The sequence below is a fragment of the Chionomys nivalis genome, chromosome 2 (assembly GCF_950005125.1).
Source record: "Chionomys nivalis chromosome 2, mChiNiv1.1, whole genome shotgun sequence".
Lineage (NCBI taxonomy): Eukaryota > Metazoa > Chordata > Mammalia > Rodentia > Cricetidae > Chionomys > Chionomys nivalis.
This window is the reverse complement of record NC_080087.1, coordinates 89,818,085-89,835,218: the sequence shown is the minus strand read 5'-3', so window position 1 is coordinate 89,835,218 and position 17,134 is coordinate 89,818,085. Positions and strand designations below refer to the sequence as shown.

General features: G+C 39.9%; 1 protein-coding gene across 2 annotated transcripts in view; it reads left to right on the top strand.

Moving 5' to 3' along the window:
• Positions 1-17,134, top strand: part of LOC130869599 (zinc finger protein 431-like) — an 87,997-nt gene that overhangs the window by 25,283 nt on the left and 45,580 nt on the right. Inside the window, exon 4 of one of the 2 annotated variants that reach the window (XM_057761886.1) lies at positions 260-1,728. In XM_057761886.1, the coding sequence (XP_057617869.1) occupies positions 260-1,728 (1,469 nt within the window). Of the gene's footprint in view, positions 1-175; positions 1,887-17,134 lie in introns of those variants that run through there. The other variant, XM_057761887.1, reaches the window with a different exon arrangement.

The window sequence follows — 17,134 nt, the reverse complement described above, 5'->3', positions numbered from 1 at the left end:
TGAAAAGCAAGCTTTTATAAATGGGAAAAACAAGTAGGTAAACATGGTGATAAAACCTTAACATATAATTCCTCTTTAAAATAGGACTAAATTGTAAAATTAATTTATACAGATAAAAAAATTAAACAATGTATTAAATGTAGTAATGCTTTCACATATACCATTATCATTGTAGGCATGAAACAAGTCAAACTAGAGAGAAAACTTCTGCATATACTCAATGTGTTAAAGCCTTTGCATGTGACAGTCATCTTCACAGGTATGAGAAAACACATACTAGATTGAAACCCTATGAAGAAAATGAGTGTGGTAAAGCCTATTCACATCACAGTCCTCTTCAAATGCATCAAAGAACATACACTGGAGAGAAACCCTATGAATGTAATCAATGTGGTAAAACCTTTGCATATAGCAGTCATTGTCAAATTCATGAAAGAACACATACTGGAGAGAAGCCCTATAAATGTAATCACTGTGGTAAAGCCTTTGCACAACACCGTAATCTAAAAATTCATGAAAGAATCCATACTGGAGAGAAGCCCTATGAATGTAATCAGTGTGGTAAAGCCTTTGCTCGTCACACTCATCTAAAAATTCATGAAAGAAACCATACTGGAGAGAAGCTTTATGAATGTAATCAGTGTGGTAAAGCCTTTGCTTGTCACAGTAGTCTCCAAACACATAAAAGAAGTCATACTGGAGAAAAACCTTATGAATGTAATCACTGTGGTAGAGCCTTTGCTCTTCACTGTCATCTACAAAGTCATGAAAGAACCCATACTGGAGAAAAACCCTATGAATGTAATTACTGTGGTAGAGCCTTTGCTCGTCACAGTAATCTACAAGTTCATGAAAGAACCCATACTGGAGAGAAACCCTATGAATGTATTCACTGTGGTAAAGCCTTTGCACAGAACAGTTATCTAAAAATTCATAAAAGAATCCATACTGGAGAGAAACCCTATGAATGTAATCACTGTGGTAAAGCCTTTGCAAAACACAGTCGTCTACAAATTCATGAAAGAAGCCATACTGGAGAGAAACCCTATGAATGTAATCAGTGTGGTAAAGCCTTTGCACGCCACAGTTCTCTACAAAGTCATGAAAGAACCCATACTGGAGAGAAACCCTATGAATGTAACCAGTGTGGTAGAGCCTTTGCACAATACAGTCATCTACAAGCTCATGAAAGGAGCCATACTGGTGAGAAACCCTATGAATGTAATCACTGTGGTAGGGCCTTTGCACAACACACTCACCTACAAGTTCATGAAAGGAGCCATACTGGAGAGAAACCCTATGAATGTAATCAGTGTGGTAAAGCCTTTGCACAACATGGTAGTCTACAAAATCATAAAAGAATCCATACTGGAGAGAAACCCTATGAATGTAATCAGTGTGGTAGAGCCTTTGCACGCCACAGTTGTCTACAAAGTCATGAAAGAAGCCATACTGGAGAGAAGCCCTATGAATGTAATCAATGTGGTAAAGCCTTTGCACGCCACAATAATTTACGAAGACATAAAAGAAGCCATACTGGAGAGAAACCCTATGAATGTAATCAGTGTGGTAAATCCTTTGCAGATAACTGTAATCTACAAGTTCATGAAAGAAGCCATACTGGAGAGAAACCCTATGAATGTAATCAATGTGGTAAAGCCTTTGCTTGTCACAGTCGTCTCCAAAGACATAGAAGAAGCCATACTGGAGAGAAACCCTATGAATACAGTGAGTGTGGTAAAGCCTTTTCACTTCACAGTACTCTTCAAATGCATGAAAGATCACACACTGAAGATAAACTCTATGAATGTAATCAGTGTGATAAATCATTTCCATGTATGGATAATCTAAATCATGAGAAAAAGCATATTGCAGAGAAACCCTAATGTATTCAGTGTGATAAAAATTTTGTACTTTATATAAGAGTAAAACTTTTTGTATGCAACAATCCATTAAAATCTTTGTATATTAAAATAGAAATTGAGTACCCAAAAAAGATACTGAGGACTTCTTATTATAAAGTATTTTGTAAGATCTTTAGCCAAAACACTTATAATCAGCTACACAGTGATTTGGGATTCCCGTCTGTATGCTGTAAATATATTTTGTTACCATTGTTTAATAAAGAAGCTGCTTTGTGTCTATGGCACGGCAGAATAGAGCAAGGCAGGAATTCCAAGCAGAGACAGAGGAGAAAAAAAAGTGGAGTCAGACTCCATGTATCTGCTGAAGGAGACATGCCCTGGAACTTTACTGGAAAATCACAAGTCTTGTGGTAAAATACAAAATAATAGGAACGGGTGTGGTGGCGCAAATGAATGTAGACAGATTATATAGATATATACAGCTTTAATAAGGAAATAGACTTACAGGACCACAGGTTCCTGCAGAGCACTGGAAAAGCGGAGCAAAAGAAAAGGGCTGCTGGGCTCACGCCCAGCAGATTTATCCCTAAACATTAGCCCGAGGCGAACACGCCCCCAATGGGTGGGGCTATGTCCCTATATCTCCCCCTTTTGTCTAAATAAGATAGAACGAAACCAAATACAACTATATGCAATAATAACAAATAATAAATATAACAAACAATATTGAGAACAAAACTTTTGCTAAACATTCTATCTCAAGGAGTCTAAATAACATAGAGAGTAACTACAATTATATAATCTTCAACTCCGTCAAAGATCTGAGAAGGGAATAAATATTACTTAACAATCGAGAGATATCCAAAATGTGCAACAATTGACAGAGACAACTGACTACCTGGGCAATCACCCAAAGTCTCGTTTGCAATGTTGAGTCAACCAACTTTAGCTAAGGCCTAACATAACTGGCATACCATTATTAAAGGCAAGGAACTTTCTTAGGGCTATCCTACCCTGTCTTGGAAAGATAAGACAATCTTGTTTCATCCACTTAGGGATATTTTGTATCTTTGTCAGAAGTTGAGGTATGGGCTTTTCTTAACCCAAAGGCCAGTTCTGTAAAGAAGACAAGCTCCCAGTGGAGTGTCTTTGGTGCTCAACGTTCTCTCGGGAGTAGAGTGGTGTTGTCAGGAGTAATTGTGTCTCTTTGGCACAGAAATTTTAGGTTAGATTAAAGGCCATTTTCTACAGCTCTTTGAAGAGGCTGAAGATCATACTATCTATACTAAATATAATCTCTATGTAACTAAAAAACCTGATTAACTTAAAAATAAATATGACAAACATATAATTCTCAATACCTATCTAACTTTGAAAACTAAAAGAATAAACAACTGTGCAATATATGAAGACAATGATCTTCAACTGTAAACAATGTCATAGTATCAGAGGTAGAAATGTATAATGTAATATGGTAGATGTATCAATACAATATAGACAAAGTTATAAGCATACTCATACAAAAATAGAGGTAGGAACACTCACATTTAATATTTAACATATCAATATACAAGAAACAGTACCAGTACAATTTTCTATAAACAGTAATTCACAAATACCAATCATCCCAAAAAACCAGTTACCCCCTTCTTCTTCCTCTTCTTTTTTTTTTCAAAAAAAAAATATCACCCCATCCCCTCAACCCTAAACCAACCAAAATGTGGTGGCGCAAATGAATGTAGACAGATTATATAGATATATACAGCTTTAATAAGGAAATAGACTTACAGGACCACAGGTTCCCGCGGAGCACTGGAAAAGCGGAGCAAAAGAAAAGGGCTGCTGGGCTCACGCCCAGCAGATTTATCCCTAAACATTAGCCCGAGGTGAACACGCCCCCAATGGGTGGGGCTATGTCCCTACAAACGGGTTAATTTAAGATGTCAGAGTTAGTTGATAAGAATCCTAAGCTAGGCCTGGCGGTGGTGGCGCACGACTTTAATCCCAGCACTTGGGAGGCAGAGGCAGGTGGATCTCTGTGAGTTCGAGGCCAGCCTGGTCTACAAGAGCTAGTTCCAGGACAGGCACCAAAGCTACAGAGAAACCCTGTCTCGAAAAAAAAAAAAAAAAAAGAATCCTAAGCTAGCTGGGCGGTGGTGGCATACACCTTTAATCCCTGCAGTTGGGAGGCAGAGGCAGGTGGATATTTGTGAGTTTGAGGCCAGCCTGGTCTACAAGACCTAGTTCTAGGACAGGCTCCAAAGCCACAGAGAAACCCTGTCTCAAAAAAAACCAAAGAAAAAAAAGAATTCTGAGCTAATAGGCCAAGAAGCAGTGTTTTAATTAATACAGTTTCTGTGTGATTATTACAGGTCTGGGCAGCCAGGAATGTACAAGAATCTTCTGACTATAACACAAGACTATTTCTTCTGTAGAAATAAATTCGTCAGCGTTAACAGTCTTTTCAAGCATTATGCCCTTTTTATATGGTTTGTACTTGGAAACTCATGATAAATATGCATTTGTCAATTTATGAAGTCGTTTGGTTTTTTCTTTTCTTTTTCATTTTTATTAATTTTTTTTAGTTAAAAATTTCCACCTCCTCCCCACCTCCCTTTTCCCTCCCCCCACTCTCCACACCCCACTCACCTCCCGCTCCCTCTCCAGTCCAAAGAGCAGTCAAGTTACCTATAAAGAACCTTCATCTGGTGATGGATCGAGGTAGAGACAGAGTCTCAATTTGGAGCAATGGTCTGAGCTCTTAAGGTCCAAATGAGGAGCAGAAGGAGGGAGAACATGAGCAAGGAAATCAGGACCACGAGGGATGCACCCACCCACTGTGACAGTGGAACTGATTTATTGGGAGCCCACCAAGGCCAGCTGGTCTGGGACTGAATAAGCATGGGTTGAAACTGGACTCGCTGAACATGGCGGACAATGAAGGCTGATGAGAAGCCAAGGACAATGGCACTAGGTTTCGATCCTAATACATGAACTGGCTTTGTGGGAGCTTAGCCTGTTTAGACGCTCACCTTCCTGGACATAGATAGAAGACCTTCGTCTTCCCGTAGGGCAGAGAATTTGGACTGCTCTTCAATATCGAGAGGGAGGTTGAATGGTGTGGGGGGAGGAGAAGAGGAGTGGGGATAGAGGGAGGGGACTGGGGGGAGCGGGCAATATTTGGGAGGAGGGGAGGGAAATGGGAAATGGGGTGCAGGTGGAAATTTTAATTAAGAAAGAATTAAAAAAAATTTCCGCCTCCTCCCCACCTCCCTTTTCCCTCCCCCTCCCCCCACTCCCCACACCCCACTAACCTCCCCCTCCCTCTCCAGTCCAAAGAGCAGTCAGGGTTCCCTGTCCTGTGGGCAGTCCAAGGTCCTCCCCCGTCCATCCAGGTTTAGGAAGGTGAGCATTCAAATGGCTAGGCTCCCGCAAAACCAGTACATGCAGTAGGGTCAAAACTCAGTGCCATTGTCCTTGGCTTCTCAGCAGCCCTCATTGTCTACCATATTCAGTGAGTCCGGTTTTATCTCATGCATTTTCAGTCCCAGTCCAGCTGGCCTTAGTGATCTTCTAATAGATCATCCCCACAGTCTCAGTGGGTGGGTGACCCCCTCACGGTCTTGACTTCCTTACTCATGTTCTCCCTCCTTCTGTTCCTCATTTGGACCTTGGGAGCTCAGTCCATTGCTCCAATATGGGTCTCTGTCTCTATCTCCATCCATCGCCAGATGAAGGTTCTATGGTGATATGCAAGATATTCGTTAGTATGGCTATAGGATCGGGCCATTTCAGGCTCTCTCCTCAGCTGCCCAAGGACTTAGTTGGGTACCTCTCTCTGAACCCTTGGGAACCCCTCTAGAGTCAAGGCTCTTGCCAACCCTAAAATGGCTCCCTTCATTAAGATATATACTTCGCTGGTCCCATAACCATCCTTCCATTATCCCAACCAACCCATTCCCCCAAGTTATCCCTATCCTCCCCTTCTCACTTTTCTCTCCCCATTTCCCCTTTCCCTCATCCCACCCTACATCCCAGTTCCCAAATTTTTGCCCAGAAATCTTGACTACTTCCAATATCCAGGAGGATAACTATATGTTTTTCTTTGGGTTCACCTTATTTAGTTTCTCTAGGATCATGAATTATAGGCTTAATGTTTTATATTTATGGCTAAAAACCAATTATGAGTCAGTGCACCCCATGTTCATCTTTTTGGGTCTGGGTTACCTCACTCAGGATAATGTTTTCTATTTCCGTCCATTTGCATGCAAAATTCAAGAAGTCATTGTTTTTTTACCGCTGAGTAGTATTCTAATATGTATATATTCCACCCTTTCTTCATCCATTCTTCCATTGAAGGGCATCTAGGTTGTTTCCAGGTTCTGGCTATTACAAATAATGCTGCTATGAACATAGTTGAACAAATACTTTTGTAGTATGATAGGGCATCTCTTGGGTATATTCCCAAGAGTGGTATTCCTGGGTCCGGGGTAGGGTGATCCCAAATTTCCTAAGAAACGGCCACACTGCTTTCCATAGTGGTTGCACAAGTTTGCATTCCCACCAGCAATGGATGAGTGTACCCCTTACTCCACATCCTCTCCAGCAAAGGCTATCATTGGTGTTTTTGATTTTAGCCATTCTGACAGGTGTAAGATGGTATCTCAAGTAGTTTTGATTTGCATTTCACTGATAGCTAAGGAGGTTGAGCATGACCTTAAGTGTCTTTTGGCCATTTGAACATCTTCTGTAGAGAATTCTCTGTTCAGTTCAGTGCCCCATTTTTTAATTGTGTTAATTAGCTTTTTAACATCTAGTTTCTTGAGTTCTTTATATATTTTGGAGATCAGACCTTTGTCTGTTGCAGGGTTGGTGAAGATCTTCCAGTCAGTGGGTTGACTTTTTATCTTAGTGACAGTGTCCTTTGCTTTACAGAAGCTTTTCAGTTTCAGGAGGTCCCATTTATTCAATGTTGCCCTTAATGTCTGTGCTGCTGGTGTAATATGTAGGAAGTGGTCTCTTTTGTCCATATGTTACAGAGTACTTCCCACTTTCTCTTCTATCAGGTTTAGTGTGTTCAGACGGATATTGAGGTCTTTAGTCCATTTGAAGTTGAGTTTTTTACATGGTGATAGATATGGATCTATTTTCATTTTCTACAAGTTGACAACCAGTTCTGCCAGCACCATTTGTTGAAGATGCTCTCTTTCTTCCATTGTATACTTTTAGCTCCTTTATCAAAAATCAGGTGTTCATAGGTTTGTGGGTTAAAATCCGGGTCTTCTACTCGATTCCATTGATCAACCTCTCTGTTTTTATGCCAATACCAAGCTGTTTTCAATTATGAAGCTCAGTAATAGAGTTTGAAGTCAGGGATGTTAATGCCTCGAGACATTCCTTTATTGTATAAGATTGTTTGGGCTATCCTGGGTTTTTTGTTTTTCCATATAAAGTTGATTATTGTCCTCTCCAGGTCTGTGAAGAATTTTGATGGGATTTTGATGGGGATTGCATTGAATCTACAGATTGCTTTTGGGAGAATTGCCATTTTTACTGTGTGGATCCTCCCAATCCAAGAGCAAGGGAGATCCTTCCATTTTCTGTTTTCCTCTTCAATTTCTTTCTTCAAAGACTTAAAGTTTAGCTGGGTGGTGGTGGCACAAGCCTTTAATCCCAGCACTCGGGAGGCAGAGGATCTCTGTGAGTTTGAGGCCATCCTGGTCTACTAGAGCTAGTTCCAGGACAGGAATCAAAAGCTATGGAGAAATCCTGTCTCGAAAAATCCCCCCCCCAAAAAAAACAAAAACAAAAACAAAAAAAAGTATTAAAGTTCTTATCAAATAGATCTTTCACTTCCTTGGTCAGAGTTACCCCAAGATATTTTATGCTATTTGTGGCTATTGTGAAAGGTGATGCTTCTCTGAATTCCCCCTCTGCATCCTTATCCTTAGTGTATAGGAGGGCAACTGATTCTTTTCGGAGTTCATCTTGTATCCTGACACATCACTAAAGAAGTTTATCAGCTGTAGGAGTTCTTTGGTAGAGTTTTTGGGGTCGCTTATGTATACTATCATATCATCTGTAAATAATGACAGTTTAATTTCTTCCTTTTCAATATGAATCCCTTGATCCCCTTATGTTGTCTTATTGCTATTGCTAGAACTTCAAGCACTATATTGAAGAGGTATGGATAGAGTGTACAGCCTTGTGGTGTTCCTGATTTTAGTGTGATGGCTTTAGTATCACTCCATTTAATTTGATGTTAGCTGTCGGCTTGCTGTAAATAGCTTTTATTATATTTAGGTATGACCCTTGTATCCCTACTCTCTCCAAGACCTTTATCATAAAGGGATATTGAATTTTGTCAAATGCTTTTTCAGCATCTAATAAAATGATCATATGGTTTTTTCTTTCAGTTTTTTTATAAGATGGATTAATTTTCGTATGTTGAACCAGCCCTGCATCTCTGGGATGAAGCCTACTTTATCATAATGGATAATTTTTCTAATGTGTTCTTGGATTCAGTTTGCCAGTATTTTATTGAGGATTTTTACATCGATGTTAATGAGTGAGATAGGCCTGCAATTCTCTTTCTTGGTTGAGTCTTTGTGTGGTTTTGGTATCAGGGTAACTGTAGCTTCATAAAAGGAATTTGGCAATGACTCTTCTGTTTCTATATTGTGAAATACATTAAGGAGTATAGGTATTAGCTCATCTTAGAAGTTCTGGTAGAATTCTGCATTGAAACCATCTGGTCCTGGGCTTTTTTTGGAAGGGAGGTTTTTGATAACAGTTTCTAATTCTTCGCAACTAACAGGTCTATTTTGATTGTTCACCTGGTCTTGGTTTAGCTTTGGTATATGGTACTTATCTAAAAAGATGTCCATTTCTTTTGCATTTTCCAGTTTTGTGACATACAGGCTTTTGTAGTAAGATCTAAAGATTCTCTGAATTTCCTCTCTGTCTGTAGTTATGTCCCCCTTTTCATTTCTGATCTTATTAATTTGTGTGTTCTCTCTCTGCCGTTTGATTAGTTTGGATAGGGGTTTGTCGATCTTGTTGATTTTCTCCAAGAACCAACTTTTTGTTTCATTGATTATTTGGATTGTTTTCTGTGTTTCTATTTTGTTAATTTCAGCCCTCAGTTTGATTATTTACAGTCTTCTACTCCTCCTAGGTGAGTCTGCTTCTTTTTTTTTCTAGCGCTTTCAGGTGTGCTGTTAAGTCTCCATTGTGTGCTTTCTCCGTTTTAAGTGGGCACTTAGTGCTATGAACTTTCCTCTTAGTACTGCTTTCATAGTGTCTCATAGGTTTGAATTTGTTATCTCTTTATTTTCATTAAATTCAAGGAAGACTTTAATTTCTTTCTTTATTTCTTCCTTGACCCAGGTGTAGTTCAGCAGTTGACTGTTCAGTTTCCATGAATTTGTTGGCTTTCTGGGGGTAGCCTCATTCTAACTTTAATCCATGGTGATCTGATAAAACACATGTGGTCACTAAAATTTTTTTGCTTTGTTACCGAGTATGTGGTCAATTTTTGAGAAGGTTCCATGAGCTGCAGAGAAGAAGGTATATTCTTTCCTATTTGGGTGGAATGTCCTATAGATGTCTTTTAAGTCCATTTGCTTCATTACCTCCCTCAATCCTCTTATTTCTCTATTAGGTTTCTGTCTGATTTACCTGTCCATTGGTGAGAGAGGTGTGTTGAAGTCTCCTAATATTAGTATGTGAGGTTTGATGTCTGCCTTGAGTTCTAGTAATGTGTCTTTTACATAAGTGGGTGCTTTTATATTAGGGGCATAGATATTCAGGATTGAGACTTCATCTTGATGAATTGTTCCTGTTGTGAGTATAAAATGACCATCTCTATCTCTTCTGATTTTAGTTTGAAGTCAGATTTGTTAGAAATTAGTATGGCCACACCCGCTTGTTTCTTAGGTCCATTTGCTTGAAAAACCTTTTCCCAACCCTTTACTCTGAGTAGATGTCTATCTTTGTGGTTGAGGTGTGTTTCTTGTAAACAGCAGAATGTTGGATCCTGTTTTTGGATCCAATCTCTTAGCCTGTGCCTTTTTATAGGTGAATTGAGTCCATTGATGTTAAGTGATATTAATGACCAGTGGTTGTTGACTCAGGTTGTGATTATTTTTTGGTAGTAGAGTTTGTGTGTTTCCCTTCTTTTAGTTCTGCTGGTGAAGGGTCGCTAGTTGTCTGAGTTATTATAGGCAGTGTTGGCAATATTGGATTCCTTGGGTTGTGATTTTCCTTCTATTACTTTCTGTAAGGCTGGGTTTGTGGCTACGTATTGTTTAAATTTGTTTTTATCCTGGAATACTTTGTTTTCTCCATTGATAGTGAACAATAGCTTGGCTGGGTATAGTATTCTGGGCTTTCATCCATGGTCTCTTGGTTTCTGCAGTACCTCTATCCAGGACCTTCTGGTTTTCATGGTTTCCATAGAGAAGTCCGGTGTAAGTCTTACAGGTTTACCTTTATAAGTAACTTGACCTTTTTCCTTTATAGCTCTTAATATTCTTTAATCTGTATGTTTTGTGATTTGATTATTATATGGAGAGGGATTTTTTTTTGGATCCAGTCTATTTGGTGTTCTGTATGCTTCTTGAACCTTCAAAGGAATATCTTTCTTTATGTTGGGAATGTTTTCTTCCATAATTTTGTTAAATAAATTTTCTGGGCATTTGAGCTGTAATTCTCCTTCTTCTATCCCTATTATTCTTAGGTTTGGTCTTTTTATTGTGTCCCATATTTCATGAACGTTTTGTGATGAGAATTTGTTGGATTTGCTGTTTGCTTTGATCAGTGCGTTTGTTTTCTCAATGGTGTCTTCAGCATCTGACATTCTTTCTTCTATATCTTGTATCCTATTAGTTATTCTTGTTTCTGTAATCTCTTTTGGTTGCCCTAGATTTTTCCATATCCAGTCAGCCCTCGGTTTGTGTTTCATTCCTTGTCTCCATTTCAGTTTTCAGTTCTTGAACTGTTTCCATTACCTGTTTGATTGTTTTTTCTTGGTTTCCCAGGGTATCATTTACATATTTATTCAATTCTTCAAACTTTTTGTTATACTTCTCATCCATTTCTATAAGGGCATTTTTACATGCTGTTTAAGGGACTCTATCACTTTCATAATGTCAATTTTTTCCCCTTCTTCTGGATTAGGGTGTTCAAGACCTTCTGTTGTCTGTTCACTGGGTTCTGGTGTTTTCATGTTGTTTTTCAGATTGGTGGAGGAATTTTTGCCTTGGCACCTGCCCATCTCTTCCTTAAAATGCTATCCTATGGATCTTATGGAATAGGATCTGGTTCCTTGGTGGCCAGGAACCTCGTTAACAAAGGGCTTACCTTGCTGCAGACATGCTATTGAAGCAAAGCAATTACCGTCGGCCCATTTGTCCTCAGCACCCCATGCCAGTGCCAGCGCCCAAACAGGCTGAACTGGCAGATCCTGTGCCCTGCAGAAGGGCGGAAGAAGGGAGGAGGTTCCTGGGCGCAAAATGGGATGGGTTAGAGAGAGAGAGAGACCCCAGCAGAGGGGAGCAGCCCCTGCTGAATGACTAGGAAGTGAAGGGGGTCGGGGAATGTCCCTGCTCTGTTTCTGGGCTCCTGCCATGGGTCAGGAGCACGCTCACCAACCACTCTGATGGGTCCCCTGGAACAGGATCAGGTTCCTTTGGTGGCCAGGATAGGGCTTAACTTGCCTCAGGGAGGCATTGAAGCAAAGCCTTATGAAGCCCTTTGTATAGGGTAAATGGACCAGCCAAGGAAATACATACTGACTCTGAAACCAGAGCCAGTGAAGTACATAATTTTGACTCTGAAACTGGAGCCAAAGATATATATCCTGACTCCAAAACAAAGACAAAGAAACACACTTTGTTCCTGAATCCAGAGCCAATGAAAGAAACACCTTACCCTGAAACCAGACTCAAAAGGTTGTAAGGGCCTAGTGAACAAACACACTTTGACTTTGAAACAAGAGCCAAAGATACACACTCTATCCTTGACCAACTGAGCACAAAACCAGCTAATCCCTAAGCTGGAGATCTACCAAACCCTGAGCATGCAATCCAGCCAATCTCTGCATTGTTCAAGATCAGACATTAATATCTAACCAATCCTCACCCTGAGAATATTCTCCATAAGAAAGCTGTCCTAAGTTCTGTACCTGTTCAGCTGGCATCTGCCCATTTCTGTCCTAGCAGAGGCAGACCCTCTCCTGGATTCTTCCCTTCCAAATCAATTTCTTGAATGAGTTTTGGGTGAAGACCTTTCAATGGAGTGATAAGAAACTTTGTAGTGGATTGGAACAGAGAAGCTTTGATGACCTCTGCTGGCAAACTCTCTTAAAGGAGCAGGGCAGAAGTAGCAACTCTTCACCAGAGACTGCAACATTTCAGCAACAGTTTCCCATTAACTCCATTGAAGCAGAGAAGTAACATTTGGGCTGAAGCTGAGAAAGACATTGACCTCTCTATTAGGAAACTCCCTAGTGTGGTGAAACAGAGAAGCATTGGAAACCTCTGCCAGGAAACCCCCTTAGGGGAGTGGAGCAGAACAGCAATGGACATCTCTGCATTGAAGCTCTCTTAGCAGAATGAAACAGGGCCCATCTGTGATGGCTTTCTTGGAGATGAGCAGTATTGCCACATGCTGCCAGAAGAACCTCTCCCACTGGTCCACAGCCTCGGGTATAGTTTGACTTTTCAATAGTCGGTATATATCAGGGACCGTCTTTGACAAGTATACTACTTACCAGGGTAGGGGCCTGGGGAATAGAAAAATAAGTAAAGAGAATGTAGACACAAGTGAAAAGAATAAAACAGAAACATAGGATAGTACCGGGAGGGAGTTCCAGTGAAAACTGTAAGTCAGCCTGCATTTAATTTTCCATATACTTTGATACTCCGATACAACAGGGGGAAGAAGACAAAAGACTGCTTTGATGTGATGCATAGGACAACTAAAACAGTTACTTGCTTCAATACTTTTGAGACATCAAGTCCATAATTGTTGAGAAAAAACATTCTGTTATTCAGGCAGTAGATCTACCCTAGACTAAGTATCCTAAAGGCAGTCATTCCCTAGGTCAAACCTCTTAATTCAAAGGAGAAGTATGTTTGAATAGATTTACCTGTATGGCTCTCTTAAAGTCAAAAACACAAAACAACCACACCTTAGGTCAGGGCGTGTAACCACACCTGTTAACAACTTTGAGCAACCTCAAACTCTGACCTTCAGATAAAGTGGAATAGACTTGTGGTTTTGGACCATACCTTTTCTCCTCATAGCAGGAGGTATCCAATACACTTTCCCTCACAGCTGTAAGTATGGCCTGATTTCTAACAGTCAGGATACCTTTTTCTTCAGAGCCTTAGGTATCAGCATACCTTCCCTCTACAGCTTCAGTTAATGCAAGACTTCTCAACAGTCAGTTAGGGTTAGGAGTTAGGGTTAGGGGGATTAGGGCTTAGGTTTAGGGTTTAGGCTTAGACAACTGAAAGTGTTTCTATGCATGTGTAGTATTCTAGACTGTCATCTGGTCTCTTAGAGTGTTAAGCACATCTGTTTAGGCCCTTCTGACTTTTAGAGTCTCCCTTGAGAAGTCACATATAATTCTAGTATGTCTGCCTTCATATGTTACTCGGTCTTTTTCTTTGCATCTTTTAATATTCTTTTATTTTGTTCTGTATTATTATTAGTGTCAAGCATACTTTCTTTTCTGGCCCAATCTATTTGTTGTTTTGTATGCTTCTTGTTCCTTTATAAGCATCTCCTTTAAGTTATAGACATTTTCTTTTGTAATTTTGTTAAAAATAATTTTTTCAGCCTTTGAGCTGGGATTTTTATTCTTCCTCTATTTCTATTATTCATAGGTTTTGTCTTTTGATAGAGTCTGATTTCCTGGATTTTTTTTTTTTTTTTTTTTTTGGTTTTTCGAGACAGGGTTTCTCTGTGGTTTTGGAGCCTGTCCTGGAACTAGCTCTGTAGACCAGGCTGGTCTCGAACTCACAGAGATCCACCTGCCTCTGCCTCCCAAGTGCTGGGATTAAAGGCGTGCGCCACCACCGCCTGGCTCCTGGATTATTTTTTTCAGGAAACTTTGAGGAGGTGGGCAGTGGTAGCACACGCCTTTAATCCCAGCACTCGGGAGGCAGAGACAGGTGGATGTCTGTGAGCTCAAGGCCAGTTTAGTCTACAAGAGCTAGTTCCAGGACAGAAACCAAAAGCTATGGAGAAACCCTGTCTCGAAAATCAAAAAAAAAAAAAAAAAACAAACCAAAACAAACAAACAAAAAAACACACACAAAAAAAAACTTTGTAACTAAAATATCCATTTCTTCTTTTGTATCTTCAACACTTGAGATTCTCTGTTCTATCTCTTGTGTTCTGTTGGTGAACTTCTTATCTGTACTTCTTATCTGAATTCCTAAATTTTTCATTTCTAGGATATCCTCAATTTGGGGCTTCTTTATTGATCCTATTTTTCTTTTCAGATCTTTAATAGTTTTTTACATTGCCTTTCCACTATCTCTTTGCATTTTACTGTATTTCTTTAAGGGCTATATTAGTTTCCTCTTTAAGGACCTCAATCTTCAATTGGGTGGTTTTCAGGTCTTTGTCTTTTGCTTGAAGTATATTGGAATATTCAGGGCCTGCTGTTTTGGAGGATAGCAGGAATTTTGTGGAGTCACATTGCCCTGAGTGTTATTGATTGTGTTTTTACACTGACATGAAAGAATCTGCAACTGGCATGAATAGAGATATAGATGCTGATTGATGGGTTTATTTTGGTGTGTATTTCTTCCCCTCGTTTTTGTTTTCTTTATGGATTTTTGGAATGTATGATGCCTGTATATTGCTTGTTAGGAAATTTTCATTGAAGCAGATAGGGATTTTAGGTGAAATGTGTTTCTGGGTATTGGGAGCTTACAGTTAGGAATAGAGGTAGACTAGGGTCTGAAGGCATTCTCAGGGGGAAGAAGAGCAGAGCAAGCAATTGTCTGCTTATTTCATCACTTTTGAATGGGGTGAAGCAGGGAAAGAGATCAGCCCAGAAGTTTTGCTATAGCAGTGGGTGTGGGACTTGAGGGTTAGTCTAAGGAACAAAGGAAAAAGAAAATTTACAGACAGCCATTCTACTTTCTTGGCCAGAGTGACCTGTGGCTTATTAGGGGGTGCTTCCTAGTTGTAGGTTCATATAGAACAACAAATGGAGAGAGGGAGTTTAGGAGGGTAAGGTTTATAGGACCTACAGATGTCAGCATACAGAAAAGGAAGACTGAAGAAGCCCATTATCTGCTGCATAGATAAGGATGAGACTAGGAAACTTGGTTTGGAGGAGGGGGAGGAGTTTGAAGGTCTTCAATTAGCTTCTCTGCTTCCCTTGCCTGTTCAGCTAGTATGTTTGCATGGATTGTCTGCTGGTATTGGGGGTTGAGATGAATGTATGAGTTCAAGAAGAAGATCTTTGCAATCCAGTGGGGATGGAGTCATAGAGGAAAGGGAGACAGCAGCAGGTTCCCTGCTACAAAGCTGTTGTAATATGAGAGGCAGGGCTGCGTCCCCACACCCAGCCACCCGCATGGCTAGCTTATGCCCCAAAATAATTACATGGAAACTGTATTCTTTTAATCACTGCCTGGCCCATTAGCTCCAGCCTCTTATTGGCTAGCTCTTACATATTGATCTAACCCATTTCTAATATTCTGTGTAGTACCATGAGCTGGCTTACCAGGAAAGATCTTAACCTGCGTCTGTCTGGAGTGGGAGAATCATGGCGACTCCTGACTCGGCTTCTTTCTCCCAGCATTCTGTTCTGTTTACTCCGCCTACCTGATTTTCTGTCCTATCAAAGGGGCCAAGGCAGTTTCTTTATTACTTAACCAATGAAACAACAGATAGAAAGATGACCCACCTCCATCATTTCCCCTTTTTCTGTTTAAACAAAAAAGAAAGGCTTTCACTTTAACATAGTAAGATTACATATAGCAAAACAGTTATCAAGCAAGAATTACAGTTATAATATTTATATCTATTTTATCTCTTATCATAACTAAGGAAAACTATATCTATCCATTCTTCAACTCCATCAAAGACTCCAGAAGGATATAATATTACCTAAGTAAACAAGAAGTAAGAAAACTCTCGAAATGACAGAGACATCTTGCTGCCTGGACAGTCACTCAAAGTTCCTCTGTACCGTTGGGGCATCCATCTTCGGCCTACAGGCCCATAGAATTCAGCAGACATTTCCATGAAGCAGGAAATTTCAAAGACAGTTCAGTCACTATCTGCTGTGTCCTGCAGAATGTCTCGTAGACTCTTTTATAAATCAGGAACCCCGAAAGATCATCTAACCTTTAGGCAAGTTCAGCAGTCCTCTCTCTGTGGGTTCTCTGTGTCCAGTTTATGCAACAGTCCAGGCAAGAGCAGTTTCTTGCCCAAATGGCTATCAAACTCCTTAAGGAGCCTCTTCGATGCCCATCTTCCTCTTGAAGTAGATTGGTGCTGTCAGGAGCAGACGTGTCTCATTGTCATGAAAAGCCCTAAGTTATTAAAACATTTTAAATGCCATATTCTGTTGTCTTTGAAAGATATGAAGAATGTCTATCCAACTGAAATATATATATATATATATATATCCAGAAAATCTAACTAACATGACTACAAGCTTGACTATTATTCATGATTATCCATCAACCTATATTTCCTAATTATACATTACATTTTAAAAATGAACTACACAATCACAATACCTTAATCAAGATCAGAAATACATATACATATAACAAAATTGACCTTAAAATCCATACCAATGCAAATTATTCATATCTATATCATATCCCCCTTTAAATGTAAAAGAACATTTATAAACCATATTTGGGAACGTGGGCGCAGTTTTTCCTCTCCAAACTGCTTCCTGCTGAATGGGGGCACTGTATTCAGATCTTTCATGGTGTAACCTGTGTGTCAGGGTCATCTCAGTCAGCAGTTGAGTGAAGTAAGTTTTTGAAGGTGTTCACAGCAACCTTTCAGGAGGGCGTGGTCTATCATACCATATCGGGATAGGCGCAATCCACAGAGTCTCATCCTCTGTGAAAACAAAAGAAGACCCTCTCCAAAGCATCATATCCTTAGACCCATATTCTGAAATCATAATACCCTTGTATCCATTCTGGTTTAGCTTGGCAGCCCATATAATGAAATGTCTCTCAGTACTTAGCTCCTTCACAGTCAAAAATTTTAAA